Raw genomic sequence first — 24062 nt, forward strand, 5'->3', positions numbered from 1 at the left:
GTGGAATTTATTGTGAGGCTGGGAAGTCTAGGTATGGGCAGATCTTTAGCTTCATCATATTTGACCCTTGGCAGATCCACTGTCTGATGTAGGTGCTCTTCCTGGGTTATAGAAACCTGTCTTCTTGTTTTATCCCAAAAAGGGGGCTCTATTCCCAAGATTTCATCTAAGTCTATTTTCCCAAGGCCTCATTTCCTAATATCATGTCACTTATTTTTATTGAGGCAGGGTCTTCCTAGGATGCCCACGCGGCCATAAACTTTTTTTTTTTTAGGTACTGGGGACTGAACTTAGGGGCACTCAAACACTGAGCCGCATCCCCAGCCCTATTTTGTAATTTGTTTAGAGACAGGGTCTCACTGAGTTGTTTTTATTGCCTCGCCTTTGCTGAGGCTGGCTTTGAACTTGAGATCCTCCTGTCTCAGCCTACCTGGCTGCTAGGATTATAGGCGTGCACCACCCTACCTGTGTGGCTATAAACTTTTGATTGTCCTGCCTCAGCCTCTCAAATAGCTAAGAGCGCTATTGTACCCAAATTCCCCTTCCATTATAGTTTGAGTTCATTAGTTCAAGATCATGATCAAAAGAATAAAGTGCAACCTCAGTATACTACCCAGTATTTGCCTGTGATGTTTACACTGCCACTAGCATCCTTGTTAATTATGAACTGATATTCATTTTGTGACAATTTTCCTCTCTCACAGATTGTGTAGAGTGCTTTTCAACTCTGCAGTTATAAAATATGTTGGGTGACTCATTAGAATAAAGTATGGATAATCATAGCATATCCAAGAAGAAGGTTTTTTGGGGGAATTGATGCTCTGTTCCCCCCCCCCCAGTATGTATTTGCATATGCTTTTCTGATTTTATTTTTTTAATACTCAAGATTAAAAACCTTCCATGACTCGTCTTGTTCAGGAATCTCCAACATTAATGAGAGTTGTCTGAATGTTAAACCTGTAGAGAGTTGGCAAATGACCTATTGTTTTTCATCAAAAGCTCTTGACCTGCAGCAGTGTGGCCTCACCAATGAAGGAGCCAAAGCTTTACTAGAGGCCCTTGAAACCAATAGAACGCTGGTCATTCTGGATATAAGAAAAAATTCACTCATTGGTATGTCACCTCATTTTTTAAAAAACTAATTAACAAATAGAAGAATAAAAAGAATTTGTTCATGTATTGACAATTTTTAAAGCTTAATATGTTTATCTTCCTAATCTTATACTTTTCTAATCTTGTACTTCCTTATGTTTTTAGCAGGTGATTTGCCAATTAAAATGATTTATACTTGTAAATTGTTCTTGGCTGCTACTCTGAATACAGGTGAACCCAGATAATAAACCTGCTTCTACCAAGAGCATTATTTCTGTTTTTTTTTTTTTCCTGGAACCTCTGAATTCTTGGGAGAGAGCATTTCATTCATTTGCTAATTTGACTAATAATTTTTGAATACTTCTATGTGCCAAACACTGGTTTAGGCACTAAACTTACCAGCTAGTTAAAGTCTTACTCTCACTCAGCTTATGTTCTAATGGGGGAAATCAAATACAAATGAGTAAACAGATAAGTAGTGTAATTTGAGATAGCAGGAAGTGCAGGAATGCCTTAAAATAAGAAAACAGATGGGGTCTGTTGAAACTGTACTAGATAGGTTTGTTAAGGGACAACATCACTGGAAAAGTGACATACAGAGAGACTTGAGTGAAGAGAGGAGTTAGCAATTCTAGAACAAGGAAGTAATGAGAATAAAAGTACAAGATGGTAGAGTTGATGGAGTATTTAAGGAAAAGCAAGGAGACCAACATGGTTGGAGCACTTAGTGAGGAAGAATCTGGTATCCTATAAGATCAGACAGCTAGCCAGGGGCTACTTTGAGGTCTTAAAGGCCATGGTAAGGACCTGGACTATTTAGAGTGAATTAAAACCACAGGAGAGTTTTGAGCTGGAAAAAGGCATGATCCAAGTAGCATTTCATTTGGCAGGAATAAGAAGGAAAACAGACTAGTTCGAAGTGGTCCAAGTGAGAGATGGTTATAGCTTAGCTTAGGGTGGAAGGTTGGAGGTGATGAAACAAAGTATAACTAAGAAGACAACTTGTAGATAGATTAGATGTGAGCTATGAAGGAAATAGTAATTTTTAAAATGTCCCTCAGTGATAATGTGTATGACAGAGTGGTACAGTTACTGAGAAAAGGAGGATGAGAGAGGAGCAGCTTCATGGGTGTATCACAACTTTGGTTTGAATATTTTAATTTTATGGTAAATAAAGTAATGATTAGTTGACTTTTGTTTTTAAATAGAAATAGCCACTCATTGGAAAAGTTACTACAATTTCAATTTTCATTTTACTTTAGATCATTCTATGATGAAAGCAGTTATCAAAAAAGTTCTTCAGAATGGAAGGAGTGCTAAGTCAGAGGTATAACATGTTTTAGTCCTCTAGAAAGAATTTTTATTCATTTACTTTTCTTTTGTTTTTAGTAAAATAAAATTGCCAGGGCACTTTCTTAAATGAAGTTTTCAGTCAGTTAAGATGGCTTTTCTGTTTTTAAAAATATTTTGAGACTTAATTTGGAATCCTAAAACTGCAAATCTTTTGTTAACTTAGAATATCCTAATAAATTCGAGTTAAGATTGAATCCTCATACCAGTACTGAAATTACCTGTATCTCTCTTCCAGTACCAGTGGATAACTTCCCCATCAGTAAGGGAACCATCTAAAACTGCTAAACAGAAAAAGAGAACAATAATTCTGGGAAATAGTCGAAAAGGAAAAGCTACTATTAGAATTGGTAACTCTATATGTCTTGTCTTTTTAATGCTTTTAAAATTTGTATCTTCCATGTGTTCTAATGTGTTAAAATTACTCTTCTCATTGTATTGACACATGTATATCTTCTCAGGACTGTAATTGTTCTGAAACAGGTAACAAGAATTTATAGAATGTAGAAATAATTAAATGAATCATTATAGAAAGAATACTAATATTGTCATTTTTTAAATTAGCCGTTTTTGTTTTTTGTTTTTCATAAAATGTTCATCATTTTCAGTGTTTCCCAGTTGACGATTACCTTGCATACTTTGCAGTTGAAATTGGGATGTCCTTTGGTGACACTGCTTTTTAGTGTCCTTTATTGTTTTATAGTGCTACAGAGGAATCCAGGACTTTGAGCTTGTTGTCAAGTGCTCTACCAGAGTCATGCCCCCAACCTGATTTTTTAAATTAAAAAAAAAAAGTTTTTAATTTTTTTTTTTTTTTTTTTTTTTTAGTACTGGGGATTGAACACAGCAGATGTGCTTTACCACTAGGCCAGTCCTTTTTATTTTTTATTCTGAGACAGGGTCTTGTTAAATTGCTGAGGCTGACCTCAAATTTGTGATCCTCTTGCTTCAGTCTCCTGAGTTGCGGGGATTATAGGTGTGTGTTGCCAATTTTTTTTTTTTTTAAATGGAGTAGTACCCTTTCTTAAAACTATAGGAAACAACATTTTTTCTCCTTGTTCCCCACTTCTCTGAAATTCCCACTTAAAAGGTATTGAAACCTGGCACAGTGGGGCATACCTGTAATCCCAGCAGCTAGGGAGGCTGAGACAGAAGGATCAGGAGTTTAAAGCCACCTTCAGTAATGGTGAGGCGGGCTGTGAGCTAACTCAGTGAGACCCTGTCTCTAAATAAAATACAAAGTAGGTCTGGGGATGTGGCTCAATGGTTGAGTGCCCCTGAGTTCAATCCCCAGTACCAAAAATAAAAAAGGTTAGATATTATTAGATAACACCTTGATTCTTTAAATAATGAAGGAAAAACTTAAAATATATGTAATCTTTATGAAACAATGTTGCAAATAAGTTTATTGACCCTAGATGGAATGTTTTAGAATAAAATGTTTTCTGTATTACTTGTTATAATGTATATTTAATCTTCCAAGTAATACTTAATCTAATAATAGTTAGAAATAAAAATATCCATGATTTTGTGACCAAGTATAATGGGAAAAACCTTTTAAATAAAACTCTTTAACAACCAGTGAAGTAAATTTCAGTTTGGAGTAATTTAATTCACTAAAATTTTTGTGTTATTTCTAAAGAGTTCTTAACTTTTATTTTCTAGAACAAATTATCTTTAGCACAAACAATTTTTTTCTTTGTGATAAGAAAAAATGACACAGTAGAATAAGTTAATCTAAATCTATTAGAAAACTGGCCTTTTTTGGTAATAACTTTGAATTTTGAGACAGTAAAACCATAAGAACTAATATAGAAAAAAAATTATGTTTAGGATCTGCCAACTTTCTACTAGTTAAAGATTTGTGGTAACTTTAGTTATATGCCAGATACATCAAGGTCACTGAACAATTAATGGCAATCTTTTATTTGGATTCAATCTGAAGTCTTAACAAATTGTTTGACTTAATTCTATTGAGGCATATACTTAAAAATGGTTAATATGAGGAACTGGGGATGTAGCTCAGTGGCAGAGCGCTTGTCTAGTATGTGTGAGACCCTGGGTACAGTCCCCAATACTGCACATACACACAAAAAAGATTAATATGGAAATTTTTGTTAGATATATTTCATCATAATTTTTTAAAGTTGTTTGATGATTTTTGTTTAGCTTTTATTAAGATATTGTTTTATAATAGCAATGGAAATAAAAACAGAAAACACCTCCAGTTTCATTATTCTATCAAATAATATTTTCTCCTGTTGACTGTCAGCATAAATATAATTTGGCATTCTTTTTTTCATTTCATAGTAAATTTTTATATGATTAATAGTTACTTTTTTAATACATTCACAAGGTTTTATTGAGTTGATGGGTCAATATTTTAAACTGGTAAAAAGCTGGAAAAGATTTAAGTATTTACTAATTTAAAAAATCCTAGTGTAAACATCTTCATACCTATAACTTCTTGTTTTATTAAAAGCTGTATATTTTTATTTACTGTTAACCAACTTATTTGTAGTGAATAGTAGTAAATGTATTAGGTAGTAGTAGATAAAAGTATAGTATTTATCTTATCTACCAACTCTCATATCAGAACAGTGATATTTTAGTTGTCAATCAAATAGTATATACAATTGAGACTGGTGACATCACACTAATTAAATATTGCTAAAGGTTTATATCATGTAAGCATTCTTTTAAGTATTTCTGTTGGTGTTTATAAATAAAAATAGAAAATGTATATTACATCTATATAAAACATGTTCAAAATTCTGTAATTTTAGTAGCTAGTGTTGTGTAATAAAGCATCATACTTGAGAATAAAATCAAATTTGTTTCTCAGTATGGTTAAAGAAAGTGGGAATGTGGCTGAATTTTATAAACTCACTGAGGTATTTTAAGAGTAATTTTGTTTCTTGGGCCCTTTTTTTTTTTTTTGGATTTGCCTCAGTTATTTGGAGACATAGAGGTAAGCCAAATCAGAGTCTTGGCTGTATAGTTAGATTTTAGTGAGAACAGGGGTTGAATATGTGAATTGTATCATATTCATATTGTAATTATATGTGCAGAAAGAAGATAAGAAGTTTTATTATATTTTTAATCTTCTGCCAAAATAGGTTTATTTTGACTTTAATTAAAAAAGTTGTTTGCACTTTTTTTTTAACTTTTTTTTTAGTTGTTGATGGACCTTTATTTTATTTATTTTTGTGTGGAGCTGAGGATCAAACCCATTGCCTCACATATGCTAGGCATGCTCTACCATTGAGCCACAACCCTAGCCCTGCATTCTGAAAGTGAAGGAAATGCTATATATGTGAAGGCTATCCACAGGAACATTTTTATGTGTGTGAAGATAATTAGGTTAAAAAAAAAGAAAACTCGAAAAGGAGAATATGAATAGAGCTCCTGTGTATTTGAAGAGGCATGTAAATGTATCCAGAGAAATCCCATAGCACTATGTGGTGATTATCAATAAGTTACAATATATGAAGTGTTTTTCCTATATTACCACAAACATTTTATTTTAGATGCCATCCTAATAATGGCTAACGTGCCCGTGTTTAGTAAAACAGACTGGAAAGATAAATATAATCATTTTAATAAATGAATATTATTTGTTCTCACTAATATTAGAAACAAATATTTAAATTTGAATTTTTAATATCTGTTTTCTAATAAAGTGTCAATATATAGATATAGCTTTTGGGGCTGGGGTTGTGGCTCAGTGGTAGGGTGTGCTTGCCTAGCATGTGTGAGGCACTGTGTTTGATCCTTGGCACCACGTTAAAAAAATAAACAAAGGTATAGATCTAGTTTTTTCTGCCAAGTGTTTTATATAAAGATACTTAACTCTTCATTGTTGAAATGTAGGTTCACTCTTTTATCCAGTGTTTTATTGATTTCTTTTGTAGTTTCTAAAAAATCAAATGAGCACACAAGGTCATTTCTTAGTTACTATGAGGATAACATTTACTCAGCTACTACCCAGTAACCTTCAGTCTTTTAACTTTGATAATTTTTATGTAGTAAAATTAATCTGCAGGTGAAATTTTGTTTTAATTCAGAAGGTTCTGTTGGGCCGGAGTTATGGGTATACCTATTTTGATCTGACCTTGAGATTCAGAAATACTCAAGATGTTCTGAGATTCAGTAAATGGAATGTTTTTGCATGATGCACAATTGTTCATTGTTTGGAATATATTTGTATTTACTTTGGCATGTTTTGCATGACCCATATGCTTTTAGTAAAAATTATAACCTGTTACCCTGGAGAACTTAAATTTTCAAAACACTGCTGCCCTATTTAATAAGAGTTTACAAATTGGGTGCTGGGAATATGGCACAGTGGTGTAGTGCTTGCCTGTCACACATGAGACTCTGGTTTTGTTCCCAAGGCAGCTAAAAAACAAAAAACAAATTTACAGACTGATTGTGTTTTATTGGTTTAGTATCATTGTTAATTGCTCATTTGAATCCTTTTAAGAATGTGCACATAATAACTAATTGATAGCCTTTTATTACATCTGGAGTCTTTCTTTTTAACATTGTCCTTAATACAGGATTGGCGACAAAGAAACCTGTAAACAGTGGAAGAAAACACACCCTTTGTAAAGAATGTGCTTCTGAACCTCCACCACCTGGTGTATCTGGTTTCTTGCCATGGCGTACTGCAGAACGTGCAAAAAGGAGCAGGTGGGATTTTTTTTCCCATCTTTTAGTCATTCACAATTCTTTTGGGGGGGCTTCTATTATATGGAAGTTATCTGGTTGTTTTTATAAGGAGAAGAAGATAACTAACATATGGTTTCTGCTTAATGGGTCCTTTAGGGAAGCAAAACAAAAAAAATAGTATAACTAGGAATTTCATGTTACATCTTAAGTGTCACAACAGGTTGTAACCCCATGGGAGTTCATAGGAGAATGAAATTATCTTTATTTGTGCAGGTAAGAAAAGGTTTCAGAAAACTCATGTGTAGTGTAGCTGAGTCCTACAGGACAGAAGCAGAAATTTGGATATGTAAGAATAGGGAAAAGGGCATTATAGGCATGGGAAATAGTTTAATGCCAAGTGGATAAGAAGTATGGATTAGACTTACTAAGTCATCTGGCCTAACTCTCATTTTAGTAAATCAAAGAAGATTTAATAAGTTTCAGCTAATTACTTACCCAGGACATAGCTATTTGTAATAATTTTTGTCAAAGAAGTTTTTAAAAATTATACTATAATTTTAGGCTTGATAAGGGCATTAAACTACTATACATGGCTGGGGTTGTGGCTCGGTGGTAGAGTGCTCACCTAGCATGCATGAGGCACTGGGTTCAATCCTCTGAACCACATAAATGAAAAATAAAGATATTGTAGCCACCTAAAAATAAAAAATAAATAAAACTAGTATACTTTATTTTCTAATTACTGATTTGAATATTTAAGAAATTAAGGATTAATAGTTGCTTAAGACAATAAAGAATTGATTCTAAATAGGTCTAGAAATAGGTACTATGTAAAATATCTGTTCAGTTGCTCACATTTAAATTGATGTATATAATAGGCAACTGACTACTATGTTTATTTATAATTGGTAATGTGAATTATTATTACATAAACTAGTGCTGAAACACCAGATTTTACATCTTAATTTTATAACTTTGTGTTTTCATGTCTTTTTCTTGGGATGCTTAGTAATCTCTAGTCCACTCTGATCAGAAGGAGCTGTAAATCAAAGAGTAATTATTATCAGAGAAGTTAGTCTGAAAATCTCAATCATCCTGAGCATAGAATTGAAATGCATTTCCCAGAGAGTTATCAAAAAATCATTATGTTGCAGTTTGTTCAGTTTTCTCCCTCATAAAGCTTTCTAGGTGCTTATTTTGAGATTATTTCTATACATAGTTCTGTATGGATAATAGTACTAGTAAGTGTGAATACTTGGTATTAACTGATGGTGCATTTACATCAAAATATAACAATTTGTTGATTTTCTTTTAGGGGTTTTCCATCAATCAAAACTCGTGATATATCTGATCAGCTGCAGGTATGTGCTTATCATATTTGCAATATGTAGGGGTTTGGATTAAGAAAGATGGAGGGTCATTCTCTGCTTTTTAAAACCTGAGTAGAACCTTATAAGAAATACTTCCCTCCCTGAAGTTAATCCACTTAAAATTTTTCAGGTTGCTCTCTTAACACCACAGTATGGTTGTATGTATATGGCATACACCATACACCTTGTGGTTTCATCTGTAGCCAAAGAAGCCATTTTTTCAGTTCATAAACTGCTGTTGAAATGATTTCAACCACCATTACTGACGACACATGAAGCTATTATACTCAAAAATGTCCTTCGGTTTTCAAGAAATGTTGTTTTGGGGAGATATATGCATTTCTACATAGATCCTAGGCCCAGAACAAAGCAACAAATGCCAGAGCCTCTGATTTCTCATACCATTTCTTTCTCCCTCACCAGGGCCACACATATTCCCTGTCCTATTGCAAACTGATTCTATCAGAGTATTGGGTTCTTCTCCCAGTTGTCCCAAGAGACCATAAGTTTTCTCTGTACACTCAGAAAAATGAGAAATTATACCCTATCCGATTCAAATGGATGATATGTTAAGATCATTGTACTGTCATGTGTATCTAATTAAAACAAATAAAAATTAAAATAAAAACAACACTAATGAGATTGAGACAGGAGCACCTGGGGTGTCAGTACTGCCCGCTTCCTACTTAATAGATGGGTATACATCTCATTCTGCCATTGAGGATTTTCGTGTACTGCATGGTTTGCTGCTTATGGTAGAAATTACATCTAGTGACTTGTTTTTCAGATGTATATGAATACTTTTTTTGATCTGTAGACTGTTTTATGGAGTTGGACCAGGTCAGTTTTTAAACGATAGGAAATATATTAAGCAACATCCCAGTGCTAATGAAACTTGACAGGAGTATAGCATTGTTTTAAGGATGCAAAGGTAGTTTGATGGGCCAGTTTTAATTGTATATGTGTGTGTGTGTGATTTATTAAAAGGTCATTTTAATGTTTGTTAATTACACTTTAGCTTATTAACTATTCATTCTTATAATTCTTTATCAGTCTCCCTACTTAGGAATTTTCCTCCAAAAAATTGTACTTAATAGACTCTTTGTGTCTGATCGTGCAGAGTAAATTTCTCATCTGCAGTATAAAATTGACCTGAGAAAACATGTTTGTCCTGGCTTCTCACTTGATTCATGTGCAAGAAATTTACTAAACTAAAATGGGAAATTTCAAATATTAATTATAACCATGTAATACAGTAACAGTGTTTTAATCAAGTTTTTCACTGCTGTGACTAAAGGGACCCAACCAGAACAATTATAGAGGAGGAAAAATTTATTCTCCTCCAAAACTTCTTACATTGTGTTACACGTGAGCTTCTGGGGGACTTAAATATTTCAGAAAGATCACTTTGATTAGATGCCTTTTATATTTGGTACTTGATTGACATTATTGTTTATACAATCTTGTCCTCTTTATTTAAGCAATCAGATTTTCCTGTGACTGTGACAGTGGAGAGTCCTTCATCCTCAGAAATTGAAGAGGTTGATGATTCTTCAGAAAGTGTTCATGAAATGCCTGAGAAAACTTGTTTAAAACAAGAAGCATTACAGGTACAAAACTATTAATTTAAATATATAGGGAAGATTATTTGAAACTGTGTGGTACTTACTTGACAGAAAACTTGATTGTGAAACAACCCTGGATACCTTGCGTGGGATCTGTTTACCCCTTTTCTAATTTATATCCCCTGGAAAGGTTTCTTTTTTTAGAGCAAGGGGAGAGAAGGACATGTGACTACTACAAAATAAAAATCAAAACATATCACCAATAATATATTTTTCTTTTTTTTATAATCATAGATTATTATATTTAAGGAGATCATAAAATAAACTCAAGGAAACTAAATATTGTATGATGTAGTCACCCAATTCATTGTTCTTATTTTACATACCAAGAAATTGATGGGCTGGGGCTGGGGCTGGGGCTCAGCGATAGTGCACTTGCCTGGCATGTGTGAGGCACTGGGTTTGATTCTCAGCACTGCATATAAATAAAGGTCTATTAACAACTAAAATTTTTTTTTAAAAACCTAATTAAAAATTGATGGTTTAGCTGAATTTTCTTGTAAGATAAAATTATAACTTTGTGCTTAATAAAACTAAAACGGAAGAAAAGTTTTGATATTCTCCTTTCATAAATAAATTTTATGTTACTTTATATTGCCTCACATCTAATCTCATTCTATTCTTCTGTTTATGTGACCAGAAAATAAAAATTTATAATATTTTTTGTACCTTAAAAAAGATTGTATTTATTTATTTTCAATTTTAAAGTAGAGCTTGTAACTTATAGTAAGGGAAACACCATTTGGAGAGTTCCTGTTCTTTGTGTGTGTGCACTACAAAGTTCTTATTTTGTTTGTTTGTTTTGTTTATTTATTTTTTTGGTACGGAGGATGGAACCCAGGGGGTTGCACATAACCAGGCCACAAAGTTACACACCTAGCCCCCCACATAAAATTATGATTTTATTTTAGAATGAAACTTTAAAATATAGAAAGTTATCCCTTCCTATATTTATCTATTGACTTATAAACAATAGAAATTTAATTTTCACAATTCTGGAGGCTAGAGAATACAGGATCAAGGTGCTGGCAACTTTGGTATCTGGGCGGGGGGTCTGCATTTTGGTTCACAGATGGCACCATGTTGCCATGTTCTCCTGTAGTTGAAGGGCAGTTTTCTATTTTTATGTGACTATGGAGATTACTGATCCGTGAAAAAAAAATAGAAAGCCATTTGAGGCATAGCTCAGTGGTAGAGTACTTTCCTATCATGCTTGTGGCTCTGGGTTCAATCCCTATCACTGAAAGAAAAAAATAAATAAAAAGCACCAGACTTTCATTTTTTTAAATTACTAATTTGCCAAGTAGAGACAAAATCTTTGATCATCTAATCCTAATCCATTGTTGTTTTAGATGTGTTACATTTATTCCCTTCACCAGGGCACTACAAGATTACATTTCTAAAAGTGGTTAGAGCCATTGGGAAAGATCAAGGTTCAAAAATGTAGATAAAGAATTTCTAGTGTCCTCTAAGCTCTTCTTCATTTTGAGAACCCTCTAAAATGATGGCATCAAAAAATTCTAACTATGTAAACCCATAGCAATCAACAGTCTAGAAGAGATTCTAGGCCAGATGTGGTGGTGCATGCTTATAATCCCAGCAACTTAGGAATCTGAGGCAGGGGTATTGCAAGTTCAAAGCCAGCTTCAGCAATTTATGGAGACCCTGTTTCAAAATTAAAAAAAAAAAAAAGCCATTGTAGAAGAAATTCTAATACAATTTTGAAAAATAGAAGACAAGTGGAAGAAAATCTAACTGAACAGAAGAATAAAAGAAAATCATCACCTGGAATATGCACAGGGGCAGCCTATGCTCAAAGGGAACCTAATCCTCCCTGCAGAAACTGCTCCATGCTCAGCTGTGCCTGCCAGAGCGGGTGGAATTAGAAATGTGACTAAAGTAGGGGTCGCTCCTTACAGTTCATATGTAGAAGAGTTGACTCCCAGCCCTACCTTCACTCTCTTAAAGTGAGGTAATCTGACTTTGGAAAAAAGGTAAATGATCTGAGAAGTAGAATAACTAGTGTGAATTTCACGCCCTAGAAAAGGACAGTTGGGGATATTGTAACCTAACTAGTGGCCCACTTCTTTAAGCATAAAAGAAGCCAGTCATCAGTTTCCAATGAGCTTCTACTCTTTTATTCTTAAATACAAAATAACTGTGGTTCACCAGCTGGTTCAATAAAACTTACGTGACAGAGGAAAAACAAGATGAAAAATGCATCCTGGTAGGGCCAGAAATAATTGAGAGAACAAAAATATTTTAGGAAAAAGGCATCTATAAAATAATAATAGGGTATAGTTTAAAAAGGAACTTTCAGAAAGCAAGAAAGGTCTCTGGAGGTTAAAATATGATTGTTGAGTCATGTGTGGTGGCACATACCTGTAATCCCAATAGCTCAAGAGACTGAAGCAGAAGGATTACAAATTCAAGGCCAGGCCCCACAACTTAGTGAGACCCTGTCTCAAAATAAAAAGGGCTAGAAATATAGCTTAGTGGTAGAGTGCCCCAAATATGTGTACATTTGTTGAAATAAATTCAATAGGAGTTAAGGAAACTTATTTCTCATTATATGGAAAACAAAGAAATGGAAAATATGACAAATGATATGGTCTTGAGGCTGTGTCTGTGAGGTCTAACATGTTACTACATGTTACCTATACGTTGTCTGAAATGTTTGGGACCAGAAGTGTTTTCAGGTCTCATATTTTTTAGTTTTGGAATGTTTGCAAATATAATAAAATGTCTTGGAACTGAGACCTAAGTCTCAAAACACAAAAGTTACTTACATTTTATATTCAACTTATACACAAATCCTGAAGATAAGTTTATACAGTATTTTTGATATGCCTGTGGGTTTTTTTTTAAGTTGTCAATGGACTTTTATTTTATTTATTTATATGCTATGCTGAGAATTGAACCCAGTGCCTCACACATGCTAGGCAAGTGCTATGCCACCAAGCCACAACACCAGCCCAGTATGCCTGTGTTTTGACTGCAACCTCACATGAAGTCAGATGTAGAATTTTCCACTTGTGGCACCATGTTGGTGCTTAAAAACTTTCACACTTTGAAGCATTTCATATTTTAGATTAAGGGCTGAAATCTCTGGTCAGGAGAGAAGGAAATTATCCCTTCAAAAGCAAGAAAATGTCTCTTAACAGTAAATCAAAGTCTCAGGTGTTTTGCAAAGGGCTACCCTGTGTTGAACAGGATGAATGAAGATAGACTTATATAATTGGACACTTTTTTTTTTTAAGCTACACATGACAGTACAATGATCTTGACAATTCATACATTTCTCATTTTTCTGATTGTACAGGTTGCAGAATCACATTGGTCATACAGTCACCTATATACATACAGCAATAATAATGTATAATTAGACACTCTTTGTTGTGAAATTTTAAAACAGTAAGGAAAGACATTTCAAAAAGAAAAAAAAAGTTAAATTTCTAAAAAAGAATAAAAATTAACCTTTTTCATGCTTCTTATCATCTATTATAGTTTCCAGAAGGCTTTGGAAAGATACTTCAAAGTTTTAAAGGCAAATAATTTTGTACCTAGGGTTTTGTATGTAACCAAGCTGTCAGTCTTAAGAGGTGACTGAATAGGATATTTTGTACATTAGCAAATTTGAAATTTATCTCCTACAGCTTTCCTTATTTAAAAATGTATGTAATCAAGCAAAATCGGGGAATAAACCCAAAAGGAAGATGAATTCAGTATAGAACAACCAGTCTAGATTTGTAACTTTCAGTGATTGTGTGATTGAGCGCTTTAAAAAAACTTGAAGCACATTACCATGTATTCAGCACAGTTAGAAGGGAGGAGGGAAGATTGAGAAGGAAGAAGGACATCAAACTCCAGAGGAGGAGAAAGCTCTGTTGACACAAACATAAAGCAGACTATATTGGGGCATATTTTTAAACTACCATTGGTGTATGACAGGGAAGAAGAATCCACTTGGATTTGATAGTATGAATACAAGTTAGTAGAATATTTTGTTGAGTGATTTTACTTTGTAATTTTTTGTTCCATAGTCCCTATTTTCTTCAAGGAGCATGAATTACTCCTAAAGGAGTGGTTTGGAAAAAGGAGTATTACTTTTTCATGAAAATGGGACATTATGTTTTTATTCCACTAGAGGGAGAAACTATTTCACGTAATTGTACTTTGGTGTTCTATATAGAACCAGTCAAGAATGGAAAAGTTTAATCTCTTTCCAGTGATGAGAGATTTTTGTTGTTGTTTGTTTGCATCATTGCTTAAATTTCAGTGTCAGTTTTTAGTATTAAAACCATTATATGAATAGTAAGAAGAGGCATTCTGAAATTTCTTTTTCCCTTTTGCCATAAATATTTGGTTGGCTTTAACATTAAAGAATCAGAAGTTACTACTGGGCTCAGTGATACACACCTATAATCCCAGCTACTTGGGAGACTAAGACTGGATAATAGCAAGTTTCAGACAAACCTTAGTAACTTTGCAAGACCCTGTCTCAAAAAATAAAGGGCTGGGGATGTAGTTCAGTGATAGAAAACCCCTGAGTTCAATTCCCAATACCAAAAAAAAAAAAAAAGAAAAAAGAAACAAACAAACAAAGAATTTGAAGTTTTTAGAGCATTTACTTGTTTTCAAACATGTTCTGAGTATAAAAGTATATACATATTAAGGAAAAATTTGAGTATAATGAATAATTTAAAGGAAAACCATTTATGCATGGTTTTATGAATTTTATTTTTTTTTATTTTGGTACTGGGGATTGAATCCAAGGGTGCTTTACCACTGAGCCACATCTCCAAGTCCTTTTTAATTAAAAATTTTTTAAAAATATGTTTTTGCAATTTTAGATGGACACAACACCTCCATTTATTTTTATGTGATGCCAAGGATTGAACCCAGCGCCTCACACGTACTGGGCAGGCACTTTATACCACTGAGCCCCAGCCCCCAATTTTTTAAATTTTGAGACAGGATCATGCTAAATTGTTCTGGCTGGCCTTGAATTTGTAATCCGGGATTACATAACAAAATATTTTTTTAAAAAGAGGATAGATCATAAAAAATCAAGACATGCACCACTATGCCCAGCATATCTGAATATTTTATAATCTACACTTTTTTTTAAAAAAAAAAAGGAAGTATCAAAATATTTTGTCATTGAATACTCTTCAGAGAATATGTTTAACCTTATGAACCATCTCTCAAAGAAAAAATGTAGAAAATTTTTAAAGATACTTCTAAAGCCCATTTAGTAACTCTGATTGAGATCTTTATTATCATTGTTTTTTAGTAGCTTCATAGAATGTTTCTTCATATGGATGTGCTATTTTTGTTTTACTAATTACAGTTTGGAAACTTTTGCTTCTAGGGTTTTGTTTTAGTTCTCTGACATTATGTTGATAATTCACCTTGCCCACATTTGTGATTATTTCCTGAGGGAAATCAGAGAAAATTGTTGGTATAATCTAGAGATTACTCCAGAAAATGCTAAATCAGTTCCTCTCCTAATGTCAACTTGTAGTAGAGCATCTCCACTCAACACATAAGCAGGGTTAAACCTAAAGTTGAAACTATGTTTAAGTGAATATTCAAAGCCTTTAAAATAAAAATGTATCCTGTTGTTTTAGTAAACATACATGTTCTGTTCATTTACTGTTGCACAACCACTCCAAACTAGTGGCTTAAAACAGCAGTAGTCATTTATTTTGTTTATGAACCTGGGGGTTGAGTTGTATATTAATTTTCTATCGCTATAAACTTGGTGGCTTTAAACAGTACTCACTTATTAGCTCACAATTCTATCAGTCAGAAGTCTCGGGTAGGACATGATAAGCATCTCTGCTCAGAGCATAAAGCTGAGGCCCAGGTGTCAGTCAGGCTGTGTTATCATATGGATGCTCTGTAAAGAACCTTCTTCTATTCATGCATACATAATTCACTTGCCTATAGTCCCAGCAACTTGGGACCTTAGCAACTTGGCAAGGCCCTCAGCATCTTAGATCCTGTCTCAGAATAAATAAAAATAGATGGACAGGGGATGTAGCTCAGTGGTAAAGGGTCCCCAGGTTCAATCCCCAGTACCAAAAACAAACAAAAAATCCTAAACAACAGCAACGAAAAAAGCAGTTCCCTTCCTGTAGTTAGGACTGAGATCCCATTTCCTTGCCGCCTGTCAGTTTGGGGACTTCTCAGCTGTTAGCCATCCCCTCCTTTCATTCTTTGCTACAACATCATATTTCAAAAGAAGCCAGCAATGGAGAATTTCCCTTGTGTCTAATTCCTTTTATACTTGATATCTTTTATCAGGAAGAGCTTGGTCCCTTTTAATTGGTTGCTTGATTAGGTCACATCCACCCAGGGTAATCTTCTTATCTTAAGATCAATTGCTTTGGGGATCTTAATTGCTTCCCTTCAAAGCAACATCTAGATAAGTGTTTGATTGAATAGTGGGAGGTGCAAGAGGGTACCCCAGCAAAAGAATTCTTCAGGGGTCATTTTAAGGTTCTGCCTACCATAAGTAGTGACCCCTACTTTCAAGGAGTCTTAGTCTCTGAAAATGATAAAGGAGTTAACCCATTTGCATTTTATTTTTTTGACTTTGATGGAGGAGAAGATTACCATATTTGTGACCAAGACTGGCACCCAACTTCCTTAATTCAAACCTGGCTCTACTGCTTAACTAATGATGTGATCTTGAATGTGTTAATCTACTTTTCCTTTCCTTAGTTTTCTTATGAATAACATAGTACAATAATTGTACTTTACTTGTAATGTTTTGATAATTCAATTAGATAATACCAAGAAAACTCTTCATATATCTGGAACAATGCTTGACATATGATAAAGTGCTTTGAAAGTGTTTACTTTTTAAAAATGCATTGTAGTTTGCAATTACAAAGCATGTTAATAGTTTCCTGACAGACTCGGGAGGTTGAGACAAGAGGATCTCGAGTTCAAAGCCACCTTCAGCAATGGTGAGGCACTTAGTAACTCAGTGAGACCCTGTCTCTAAATAAAATACAAAATAGGACTGGGGATGTGGCTCAGTGGTCCAGATTTCCCAGTACAAAAAAAAAAAAAAAAAAAGTTTCCTATTATGAGGGACTCACAAATAAAAACAGAATTTTCCTTTTATGGCCTTTACTGTTCATTTATGAATCACTAAGTACATCATGTATACACCTTAGGGTGAACTGCCACAAATGTCTTGGAAACAGTGGGATTTAAATAAATTTGTAGCATGCTGATTTGGTATGTTTTGCTAATTAATTTCATTAGTGTGGTATGATATCACAAGTAGTATTCTGTAATTCCAGCTCTGCCCCCAAATACTTGGTGGAATCTGTAACTGGAAGAGCTTTGGGATAAGGGATCATAGTCTGAATGAATTATAATATTTACTCTTTTCATTCTAGGGAAAACTGGAGGAGTGCCTAAAGCAGTTAAAAGAGGAAAGAGTAATAAGGCTTAAAGCTGATAAACGAGTCAGTGAGGTAAATAAGTTTTACATTCTAAAAGTTTTTTGCTTTTTAGTTTGAGTTTGATTTAATTCTAAGCCATATATACATACATACATGTAAACTTTTAAATATAGTTTAAAGTAAGAAAATAATAGTGATTGCAAATTGGTTCCATTTTTTTTTAATGGATAAGATTTTTATTTTGATGTCATATCTGTATTTGTTCTTGACAGTATTTGCTGACATATATGAGTATTTTTTTTATTTGTTGTTTTAAGATATACATGATAGTAGGTATATTTTGACATTACACATACATAGGGTGCAATCCATTACAGTTTTGATCCCGTTCTTGTGGTTGTACATAATGTAGAGTTACATTGGTTGTATGTTCATATATGAGCATAGAAAGTTACGTCCAGTTCTCTACTATCTTTCCTATACCATCTCCCCTCCCTTCCCTTCCCTTCATCCCCCTTTGTCTAATTTAATGAACTGCTATACTTTCCCACCTTATTCTCCCTTGTTATGGATGAGCATCCACATATCAGAGAGAACATTTTTTTCTGGCTTTTGGTTTTTTGGGACTGACTTATTTCACTTAGCATGATATTCTACAGTTCCATCCATTTACCTGCAAATGCCATAATTTCATTCTTCTTTATGGCTGATTAATATTCCATTGTGTATATATACCGCATATTCTTTATTCATTCATCTGTTGACGGGCACCTAGGTTGGTTCCATAGCATGGCTATTGTGAATTGAACTCTTATAAACATTGATGTGGCTGCATCCCTGTAGTAGGTTGTATTATTTTAATCTTTGTATTTATTTATATTTAGTATCATGTAATTATATTTAAAGTAAGTTGTAGTCTCTTATTTGTCTCTAGGCCTTTATACGACTGCAGTTTATTTTCTGACACATGAAATGGACTTATTAGGTTTATACTGCATGTGCAGTAGCATAAAATGAATAATTTAAGTATAAGATAGTGAAACAGCCACAAATGCAATGACAGATAAAAATCTATACTATATAGAGTACTAAATTAGACTAATATGCATGAAAGCTGGGACATTTTTTATAAACATATATAATAATATAAATATAATTTGTACAAAGAGTATAGGGAGGAATTTTTGATAGAAATGCATTAGATTGAAGGACACTTAGTCAATTAAGAAATATTGAACACCTGATTGTATAAGGCAAAAATTACATTGCAAAGAAATGGTCTTTCTGAGAAATTAGTGCTGGGTTTGTGTATGGTTTTAGATAAGTATATGATGAGAGGCAGCAGCATGCAGGGGAGTAAATATTTTCAAGAAGCCAACAGGAGGTTGCAAGTATTGGTCGTTACCAGTTAACATAAAAGTTAACAAGACTTCCAAATCTTAAATTACTCTCAACTTAATTAATCCTTAACATTTAGCAGAATTATAATAGACTTTGCTCAAATCAGTCTCTATGTTTTGTTTTCTAATTTACTTATTTTGTTTTTTTTAGTTGTAGATGGACACAATACCTTCATTTTATTTGTTTATTTTTATGTGATGCTGGGGATCAAACCCAGTGCCCACACATGCAAGACAAACTCTCCACCACTGAGCCACAACCCCTCGTTTTCTAATTTAAAAGAAAATCTTAGGCACCTAATTTTCTAGTGTAGAATGATCTGGTATAAAAATGTAACCAGTTAATGATCTTTTGAAATATTATTAATGAAATAGTAACTTCCTGTTTTGCAGGAAATTTTGTCAAATGTCTCCAAGTTGGTTTTTTTTGTTTGGTTGGTTGGTTTTCGTTTTTGTTTTTTGGTACTGGGGATTGAACCTAGGGGTACTTAACCACAGAGCCACATTTCCAGTCCTTTTTTATTTTGAGATAGGGCCTCACTAAGTTGCTGAGGCTGGCTTTGTACTCAGGATCCTCCTGCCTCATCTTCTCAAGCTGCTGGGATTATAGGTGTGTGCCGCAGTGCTCAGATGTTTCCAAGTTTTGATCTGTTTACTCTTATTGTCATCACTGTGAAGACTTAGATTAATTACAAATTAATTATATTTTTTAAATGTTTTATTTTAGTTTTGTTACTTAAAATTTTTTCTTTAGATTACAAAAAATGTATGAAAATTGTGTCACACACTTTCAACCTTCTTTTGTAGCTGGAACATGAAAATGCCCAGTTAAGAAATATAAATCTCACATTGTCTGAAGCCCTTCATTCACAGTCCGTGGCAAGCATGATCCTGGATGATGAAGGTGTTTTGGGCAGTATTGAGAATTCTTTTCAGAAATTTCATGCTTTCTTGGATCTCCTTAAAGATGCTGGGTTAGTTTATTTCTGTCTAAGGCATTTTTCCTTCCATGATTTTAATCATAGTTTGCTAAGGAACCTGAGTGATTTTCAGAGCTCTGTAAGCTATATTTAGTGTGTAATGATAAATACTTGTTTTTTTACATGAAAAATTAGTTGTTAAAAAAATGCAAAATGGCAATTCTGCCTTGGTAGAGAGCCCATTGTAAAAAAGTAGTGCTGTAGTAATTGGTAGGTATAACTCTTGGCACAGACTAAATTAAAGGCAATTATAATTGAAAATATTCAGGAATGTGTAGAAATTTTCTTGCCTTTTATTCATCTTTCTTGTTGAATAAGTTTAAATTTATATTTTTGTCCTATTGTAATGCTTATTAATCTCCAGGATAGATATAGATACAAATATAGATTGGTGGTTCTAAACCAGGAATAATTTTGCTAAAAGAAAGAGTTGGAGATAGTTGATGAGTGATATTTTGTACGTGAATGGGTTGATAGTGGAAATATTCACATTCTTAGAAATCGTAGGAAAAGTGGTAAAATGTAAGGGGATAAGAGGCACAAGATGCCCCTGGTAAGTTAGAGCTTAAAATGGAGGAGTGATGCTAAGGACATAAAGTCAAAAGATATTAATACAAAGTTGTAGAGAATATGGAGTACAGGAAGGATTGGAGATCCAGTATGTACCCCAAGCATGAATGTGGGAAAATCTGAGAAATGTAGAGAGATGGGGGTTATGATCTAGAGTAAGATAATATTTTCTAAAATCTTAGAAGCTTAGTATTCGTTTATACAAATATTTCGTGCTTGTAGGAGTAGGGAAATCCGAGTTATTCTGATGAGATTACAGTAACCCTTACTTCTTTCTCGTTTGTTCCTCTTATGCAGGCTTGGGCAACTTGCCACAATGGCTGGTATAGATCAGTCAGATTTTCATTTGCTAGGTCGTCCTCAGATGAATTCTACTATTAGTAGTGCACCTAAAGAAGAAAAGAAGGCACTTGAAGAAGAAAAAACAGATCCAAAGCAAAATGCCCTAGGACAAATGCAGAATATCCAAGTAAGTGGGCAGAACTTAATGATCAAAGGATGATTAGTAAAAAGGGAATTATTCAGTTAGAGAGAAAATGAGAACTGTTTCTCAGTTCCCAAGCTGGGGGACCAGAAGCCTCTTTAGGGTCCTTTCCATGTCTGAGATTAGTAAGTTTGTGTCCATTTCATAATATTATATTGTAAATAAGAAACTTATTTTGACAGTTTATGATTTAAAGCAGATTGTCTTCAGTAAAGAAGGAAAGATGAGAGAAAATACTCTAAATTTTAAATTTTGTAAATGTCTATTTTATTCACATTTCATCTAGGTTTCTATTTGTATGCAGTCAGCTTACAATGAAGGAACACTAATGAAGGTACAAATACTGATACAGATAATTTAAAAAAATAAGTAGTCCAGATATAACTAAAAGGCAATATATTGTAGGTAGCCACTGGTGATGGGAATGGGAGGGGAAAACCTGTCTGCCACAGGACTCCCCTGCTGCTTTTCCCCTGCCTTACTTGGAGCCCCATCTCTCATCAACCAATCTCAGACTGTTCTCAGGAACTGACAGTTTGAGAACTCAGTTGAGTTACACATTGGATACTTCTTACATGTATGTGGTATATAGAAAATAAATTCATTTTCTTAGGAAATAGGTGTTGTTTTGTTGTTTTAGGTTTATTTGTTGCTGTTTTTGAAGGAGGGAAAGGGAAATGGACAGTAATTACATTAAACACAAAATCTGAAAACGTTCTAGACTTAACTCTGAATATAGCACATTTTGAGTGTGGAGTCATTTGCCAAGATACAATTAGTGGGGAAAAATGACTCTAAAATCTTCTGAGCAATCAACTGATGGCTTAACAAGATTACAGAATTACACTCAAGTTCTGCACTCTTTAATGATTAGCTTTGTTTCTGACTGAATTTTTTGTTTTCCTTTCCAGTTTCAGAAAATCACAGGTGATGCTAGAATTCCTTTGCCTCTTGACTCCTTCCATGTCCCAGTTTCTACTCAGGAGGCCTCAGGAACTTCCAAAGACAACCTGGGAGACCCAGCTTCTGAGCAGCGGCAGGAATCTTTTGAAGGATTCATGGCGAGAACATGTTCTCCTTTAGCAGATATGATTTCTGGAACTGGAAATCAAAGAGAAGAAGAGGAATTATCTAGAAATAGCAGTTCACCCTCAGAGAAAATGACCCAAGCAGGTGAATATACCAAAAAACACTTTGCCAAGAAACAGCCTGGGAAGGACCTGCATTCCTATTCTGACTCCTTTATAAACCAGAAAAGCAAAGGAATTGGGGAAAATAGGTCTTTGGTTCATGAGTCAATTAAAAGTGAGTCTTCAAAAAACTACATTTCTGTCAAGAAAGAAAGTAGAATAGTGACTGTTTCATCCAAGACAAATAAAAGTAAATCCAATCCACTAGAACATTCTGAAAGTGATACTCTTGGATCTGATTTTGAAGTTCAAGAGAGCATCCATTCTCTATCACGCTTGACCTAGGTCTAAACCTTCTGAAATTATGTTTTTACCTTCAAATTTTAATAAATTTTCTTATGTTTTTATTATGGCATATGGTGTCTTAAAATATAGGAATGGAAGCCATTAAAGGAATATTTATCTATGCTTTTTATCATAATGAAGATTCTGGCATGTTTTCCCTTTTGATATTTTGCACTGTTCATTCAACAAATGTTTACAATACTATTCTGGGTACTGTGGCTTTCAGCAACAAAGAAAGCAAAGCTTTTAAACCCTTATGGAACTAATACTGTGTGGAGGGAGAAAACAACAGCAACAATTCAGGGGAAGGGGACTAGAAAGGGATGAGATTAAGTTGATTAAGTTAAATGTAGAAATGCAAATCACATGGCCAGAGGTCATTTGACATGTCCTAATTTATAACCAGAGCAACAAACTTGTACTTAGGTACTTAACCAACCATGTTATGGATTACAGCAGCCCTATATAGGAGTAAACTACTGTTATGCGCATTCCGTAGGTGAACTTGAGGAGACTGTGAATTGCCCAAAGTTGTCCAGATATAAACAGTACAGCTGGGTTTGGAACCAGAACCAGTGCTCTTATTCATTTATCCATTTATCCATTTTCCCTGTTAGGAGAGAAACAGCTTAGCAGAGATGGCGAGAGAAAAGCCAATGAGCACTAGAGGTGCAAAAAGGGGGGCTATCAGAAAGTATATCTGTCCCTTACCCCAGCCTTTTTCAAAGGCAGAGTATGTAAATATGACCACATATCTAGACTAAATCATCCCTCCTCAGTAAAATATGCACGGATAAACCCTGTAGAACAACTAGACTGATAAGAGAGAAGCTGAGAGTGTCTGATTTCTCCTAAACACTCCTTCCTGTATGTTATCAAAGGACTACTACAATACTCTTGAATCCATTAATCTTGGCCCTTTAATAGTATGTGGGGTGGAGAGACTCAAGATATTTTAAAACTGTGTGTTCCATTCCATGGTGGGAATACTGAGTGAATTTAATGTGTAGAGAAAAAGGAAGCTGTGAGAAAGATTATACGAGACTAAGGTCATGTTTTTATCTAAGAAGAGATCATTTGGATACATAAGCTAAGTCTTAAACTAGTTAGAAGCTGGTGAATTGGGAGATGAAGAGAACCACAAAAACAGGTAGTTTTGAGTTCCTGGAATGTCATCAGACAATGACATGTGACATTCAAGTAGGCACCCAAGAGGATGAGACCTGGTCTTAACAATCCATGTTGCCTGAAACTAGTTCTCTTTCCTCAGGAAATAATGAGCTAATAGAGAACTGAAATGACAGTCCTAGGTTTGCACATTAGATCACTTAGTATGGAAGATAGACTAAAGAAGCATGGAGATTATTTTTCTTCTTTTCTGAGGAGAATTTTTAAAAATTTTTATTTATTCATTTGTTGGTATTGAGGATTGAACTCAGGGATGCTTTACCACTGAGCTACATTCCCAGCCTTTTTTATTTTTTGAGACAAGTTCTTGCTAAGTTGCCCAGGCTGGCCTTGAACTTATGATCTATTACCTCAGTCTACTGAATCATTGGAATTATAGGTTTGTATCACTACAAATGATGGGTTTTTAATTAAAGAACTTAAGCTC

At 34.1% G+C, this 24062-nt stretch overlaps 1 protein-coding gene across 1 annotated transcript in view; it reads left to right on the plus strand.

Annotated features, from left to right (window-relative positions):
- Cep78 (centrosomal protein 78) overlaps nt 1-22447 on the plus strand; it is a 31886-nt gene extending 9439 nt beyond the window's left edge. Inside the window, exons 6-15 of the mRNA XM_076843502.2 lie at nt 1000-1113; nt 2355-2419; nt 2681-2792; nt 7005-7137; nt 8432-8477; nt 9968-10096; nt 17533-17610; nt 19746-19912; nt 20786-20957; nt 21884-22447. Of these exons, the coding sequence (XP_076699617.1) occupies nt 1000-1113; nt 2355-2419; nt 2681-2792; nt 7005-7137; nt 8432-8477; nt 9968-10096; nt 17533-17610; nt 19746-19912; nt 20786-20957; nt 21884-22447 (1580 nt within the window). The remainder of the gene's footprint in view (nt 1-999; nt 1114-2354; nt 2420-2680; nt 2793-7004; nt 7138-8431; nt 8478-9967; nt 10097-17532; nt 17611-19745; nt 19913-20785; nt 20958-21883) is intronic.
- The last annotated feature ends 1615 nt before the right edge of the window (nt 22448-24062 follow it).

The sequence above is a fragment of the Callospermophilus lateralis genome, chromosome 2 (genome assembly GCF_048772815.1).
Source record: "Callospermophilus lateralis isolate mCalLat2 chromosome 2, mCalLat2.hap1, whole genome shotgun sequence".
NCBI lineage: Eukaryota > Metazoa > Chordata > Mammalia > Rodentia > Sciuridae > Callospermophilus > Callospermophilus lateralis.